Here is a 6,061-nt window from a genome sequence, read left to right as displayed (position 1 = left end):
AATTAGGCCGGGCTTAGGCTTATAAAAAAGCATATCAAGTCTATCAGGCCGGCCCGTACATGAGTCTATTACATTTTTCCATATTTATTATTTATATTTTATATATATCAAAAAAGAATTACTATCTTTCAAAAAAGCCTATCAGGCCGGCCCGTACATCAGTTTATTTTATTTTATTTTGTATTTTGGATACAACACAACTCTTGGTATTTACCTTGTATATCATATGAACTTCATCCAACGAGGCAAGAGTTACTCACACCAATTACCATCCACCAAAAATTAAAAGATAACACACGGTACACACAAATTATTAGTTGAATTTGTATCTAATTAATGTTTATCTCTATATTAAGTACGTTGCATAAATTGAAAGTAAAACAAAAATTTATGAACATACTCTATTTAAAATTTGTAACACAAACTAGGTTTTTAAACAGGCTAATAGACAGACTAACAAACCAGACAGACCCTGCTTAAAATAAAGCATTTGACAGATAAAAGGTCAATGTGTAGACTTTAATTTTTTCAACCCCAATCTATTTAATCAAAGCCCGGCTCGACCTGACTCATTCCCACCCGCTAAGCTCATCAGCCAGATGCTTTACCAATTTAAAATTAAACTTAGATCCAGGCACCTGCACAGTAGTAATTAGCCACGAGCAGTGCGTGAATTAATTAAACCCATTGGTGAAGTCAATGAAATCAAAGAATAAAATAAAAATCAGAAATCAATATTCAATATCCTTTGAAAGGTTTATTATTCCCTCCTAACTCATATCTACCCTTTCATTTCCACTTCCAAAAAAAACTTTCAACGCTCTCTCTTCTCTTCTCTTCTCTTCTCTTCATTTCAATGGCGTCCGATAACTCTTCCACCGACACCGGTTTCACTCGCCCTGAAATGTACACCGAAAAACTCGCCGGCACCGTCGACGCCTACGACCGCCACGTTTTCCTCTACTACAAAAACCATCTCTCCTGGCCACCTCGCGTCGAAGCTTCCGACGACCATCCTCTCCCGAAACTCGTCGCCGATACGTTTAAAGCGCGTAAGAACGATTTAGCTCTCAAGGTTCGTTTCTCTGTCTCTCTCTCTCTTTCTGTTAATTTCGATTGACATTAAACTGATTTTTGTTTGATTTGAATTTTGTAGACGAAAATTACTGTGTGTGAAGCGAGTGAGGAAGATGGATTCTCTGACGGTGACGTTTTGATTTTCCCGGAAATGGTTAAATACAGGTCAACCTCGAATTTCGACACTCATTATTAGGGTTTTCGTTTATTTTTGTTTCTATTTATTCATTTATAGTGCTACAAATTGTTCAGTGCGTTGATGGTAGATGCTAAGTTTAGAGCCCCGTTTCTTATAGCTTAACCACTTTATGAGTATTGCATCTAAAAATATTTTATAATAAAAAATATTTTATTTTGTTGTATCCAATCAAACTAAATTTTTTCCAAATAAAGTGATTTTTATTCGCTAAACAAATGCAAAATAAATTCTGATTTTTTTATAAAATCTCTAAAACATAATCTCTAAATTATTCAATATCAAAATCACTTTTATTTTAATCCTACAAAAACGAGCCCTTAATTTACTAATGTAAAAAAGTGATTTTATTACTTTATATTTCTGAAAATGATTTTAATGAAATTAATTCGAACTCATTTGTTGTTATCACTTAAAAGAGTAGTTTTGATATTTTTATACAAGCTGACTCAAACATTTTGGGTCCTATTCCAATTTTGAGCCTTGTTCTAATATTGGACCATCAAAATTATACAGAAACTTTTGTCAATTGATAAAGGAAAACAACTCAAATTACGACATGTTATAGTTGTTCACCTAGCGGTTAATATGGGTGTTTTTGCTGAGAGGAAGCACAATTTTTTAATTTTCAAAAATATTGGTAAAAAAAAAAAACTTTTTTATGAGAAGTTATAGTCAAAATAGGTTATCATTAAGGTTTTTTTTGAAATTTTATTACACAAAAAAAAAAACGTAGGAAAAGGATGAATGACTTATTTAAGATAAGTTGTTTAAACCAATTTTTTATTAGAAACTTTCTTTAAAAGATTGTTTGTTAGAAATAGTTATAACAAAAATATGAAACACTGTAAAAATCATTTTAAAAAAAAAAATCTATAACAAACAGGCCCTTAATCTATTATAAGCAAGTAATTGTTATATGATTCTATGTTTCGGAAATGTAATGAAGGTTTTCTAAGTTGTGTTTAATTATAAACTATCCGTATGGATTTTCATGTTTGTGGGTCAACTTGCAAATGGTTCATAATACTTCATATTGTTATTGAGATGGTTAGTGTGTTGTAGCTTTAAATAAGAAGTTAGGGAATTTTTTTGGCTAAATGATATTTATTTGACAGCATTACGGAGTGTGAAGATCTATGTAGCACCGACACTTTTACAGCACAGTCATATGTGATTACATTAAATCACTACTGTTTTCTCAAGTTATTTTTGGTTTATGTGCCAGTGTTGGTAGTGTGTGTCCTTTCCATGTTTGTGTCTATGCTTCATAGGATAGATTTTGAAGATTATACTTATATATTTTGAGATCAAATGGAGGTGTAATTTTTGAAGAGTTTTTAAGGATGGGTCAATCTCTTTTTATTTTTTTTCTTGGAAGAGTTTTTTCGTGTTTTTCTTTCTTCTTTAAGTGATAAAAATTTCGTTGTAAAAAAAAGTTATAGAAATTTCCTTGTGTATGTGAAATTTTAGACTTAAACTAATATTTAGTTGAAGTGATGTTTCTCTGTTAAATTTGGTCTTCATCGATGAATGAGTGTTTTTGGGTTTTGTGTGTTGAAAATTCTCTTCTGTTTCTGAGACCAAATTTCATTTTTTTAATTGAAAGGGGTTTGGTGGAGTCAAATGTTGAGAGCTTTTTTGAAGATGTTTTGGTGAATGACAAACCATGGGCTATTGGAGTACCGGAGGTTTTAACTGGTTCACATGTCTATGTATGTGCTCATGGAAGCCGTGATGTTAGATGTGGTACTTGTGGGCCAGTTCTCATCAAAAATTTTAATGAGGAAATTGAGCTTCGAGGTCTGAAGGATCAGATATCTGTTACTGCCTGTTCTCACTTGGGTGGGCACAAATATGCTGGGAATATAATCATATACAGTCCAGGACCGGACGGAAAAACAATGGGTCACTGGTTAGTTCATAGACTTGCATAATTCCACCTCAAATTTTGAATCATTTCGCTGTTGTTGGTTTAATTGCATCACATACTAATAATTGCTTACAGGTACGGTTATGTTACTCCCAATGATATTCCTGATTTACTTGACCAACATATTGCAAAAGGAGAGGTTATACAACGACTTTGGAGGTTGGTATTTTTGTGATTAAGCATTTTGCATCTTTTAATGAAATGAAAATTTAAAGGATATATTGTCTGTAAAGATCAAAAGAACATGTACAGTGTCATATTTCCAATTCTTATAGAAATATTTACTGGTTTGTTACTGAACTATGGTGTAGACTTACAAAAATGTTAATGGTTTGAGACTCTTGATGAGTGTTTATATCATTTGAAGATTGCCCCATCCTTATTACCCTGTCTTACCTCAACTATGGATGGTTTGAGTATTTGATTTTCCATCTCGATTTTTTTTTCTCCTATCTTCTGTCCATTTTGTTGGTGTCAATAAGTTATAATAGGTTTAGTAAAAAACAGTTATAATAAAAATACCAAGCCCCTGAGTATAAGTTTTTCCAGTTATGAAAAGTACCTTAGTTTGGTTATAAGCATTTACTAAATAATTCTGATAGCTAATTGGAAACAAGTTGAATTTTCTTTTCTATTTGTTCCCATTTCAATGACTGTAAAATTTTTATATATAAAATAGAAATAGTTGAGCGAGACATTTTTAGGGTGTGTTTGTTTCAAGGATTAAATTTACAATCCTGGGAATCCCCTGGAACATTATTCCTAGGAATCTTAGTCCTATTAAAGTGTTTGGTAATTAATTCAGTTTCCCAGGAATATTTTTAAATATATTTAATTTATAATTTAAACCAAAAAAATAAAAGAGTTAAAATAGTGTGAGACTGGGAAGTTATGGGTGGTTACCTCTTATTCCCATGGGTATAAAAGATCCCCATACTTTAACATGGGAATAATAAGTGGAAAAGTCGTGTAAATTTTATTCCTAGGAATAAAATGTACCTAGGCATATTTATGAAAACTTGAAACAAACATGGGAACCAAGGATTCCCAATGCCACATTCCTGGAAATAAATTTGCAATCCAAAACAAACATACATATTATTTCCTATGACAACGTTTCTTATTTGGTATTGAATGAAGTTACCTTAAAAGAAATATACTGGTGGTTTTGTTATTTTTATTGTGCTGATTTAGCCAATCGGTAACTTCTCTCTTCTTTCTAACTGCAAATATCACTATTTTGTTATTCTTTTAGAAAAAGTTGTGGCCAGTCTTTGAAAAATGCTCTAGAATTATGCATGATATAATAATAATATGAAGCTTGATGTATATTATATCCACTCATTTTGTTTTCTGCCTTGTACTAAATTGAATTGAATATGCATCTATAAATGAACACATATTTGAATATAATGGGAGCCACCTATGTATCCCTTCATTTTGGGCAGCTATGATTAGTTATGAACAATATTTTAGGCTTACTAAAAAGCCTACTAGATGCTAAATCAAAGATGGATATGGTGTTTTCATTCAATCATTTTCATTTGTCATGAACTTGATTCTCATTCATCTATCAGAAGGCTGCATTGTGCTTTATTTCCTTTGTTATGATTATCTGATTGAGTTTGATCATTTCCTTTGTAAGCCATTTTGGTTTTACCATTTATAACCAAAGGAGACAACTACACATAACGTAATAATTGCATTTTTTTTTCCTTTTTAAAATTTTTATATGGAGTTGTATTACTATCATTTAAACTTATTTAAATTGTTATAGGGGCCAAATGGGACCGTCTGTTCCAGAAGTGAAGGGAGCAAATGACCAGAAACTTGCTAATGGAAACCTTGCTAATGGAGAACATGCTAATAAGATCGAGAAGAATATTGAAAGTAACAGCTTGAGCAGGGAAGAAAATGTGACCGGTTGTTGCCAGGGTGTTAATGGAGTTTCTTGTTGCAGTTTTCCAAATCCTGCAAAAAGAGACGAGATTAAAGAGGGCAAAAGCTGTAAGATCCGGTCTCTATTGAAGGAGCGTGATGTTCTCACAGCCGTTGGTGTGCTTGGAGCTGGGGCGGCTGTTGCCGTGGCTTACAAACTTTACAGAAGGTCAGGCTGAATTAAGCTCTGATAACGTGTTCTAGGTTTTTTGTGGACCCTATTATTTTGGTCGATGTACAATGAAGTAAGAAATAATTACGAAAACTAGTTATACGAAGACCTACATAGACGCTTTACTGGTCTGTCAAAGGATAGCAAAAGTCTAGCAACAGATATAGTGATAATAACTTTATTGTTCTTTTTGAATTCACAATTATGATTGTAAACGCTGCTGGGTATTCCATTTTGTTTGCGTGACTGATTTTCTGTTAATTCAAAGTTTGTTGTGATGAAAGCTTATGCTTGTTAATTCTGTTATTATTCTACGCAGCTGAAATATGAAAAGTGTTACACTGTTATGAATCATGATGGGATTTTTTTGAATATTTATGGTGCAGTTTGGCCAGAGTTTGTGTCTCAATATGCAGGGCACGCGTGCACTGATTTTAACTATTTGTTGACACTTGAGGCATATATTTTTTAGTTTAGATTTTGTTAGCAATATAATTTATTCTATATATGGTTTGAGTATTGATACAGCCCAATATATAAATTCTTTAAAAAAAAAAAAAAAAGCATTTGATATAAATCACTTTTACTAAGAAGATATCCAAACATAAACCACTTTAGTCGTACACTTCTAACCAAAATCAATTCACTCAAGCTCAATTCTATCAAAATCAATTCTACTCACCATAGAACCAAACACACTAAAACTCACTAGCCTACTAAATTTATGATACCTCACATGATTATG

General features: G+C 32.2%; 1 protein-coding gene across 1 annotated transcript; it reads left to right on the top strand.

The window, feature by feature from the left end:
- The first annotated feature begins 761 nt into the window (after positions 1–761).
- On the top strand, positions 762–5,670 carry LOC25497928 (altered inheritance of mitochondria protein 32). The gene is made up of 5 exons (XM_013592658.3): positions 762–1,075; positions 1,157–1,242; positions 2,883–3,188; positions 3,282–3,365; positions 4,984–5,670. The coding sequence occupies exons 1-5, from the start codon at positions 857–859 to the stop codon at positions 5,321–5,323; spliced, it is 1,035 nt and encodes a 344-aa protein (XP_013448112.1). The 5' UTR covers positions 762–856; the 3' UTR covers positions 5,324–5,670.
- The last annotated feature ends 391 nt before the right edge of the window (positions 5,671–6,061 follow it).

Source organism: Medicago truncatula, chromosome 7 (genome assembly GCF_003473485.1).
Source record: "Medicago truncatula cultivar Jemalong A17 chromosome 7, MtrunA17r5.0-ANR, whole genome shotgun sequence".
In the NCBI taxonomy this organism is placed as follows: Eukaryota; Viridiplantae; Streptophyta; class Magnoliopsida; order Fabales; family Fabaceae; genus Medicago; species Medicago truncatula.
The sequence above is the reverse complement of the archived record's forward strand: the minus strand, read 5'-3'. Positions and strand labels throughout refer to the sequence as shown.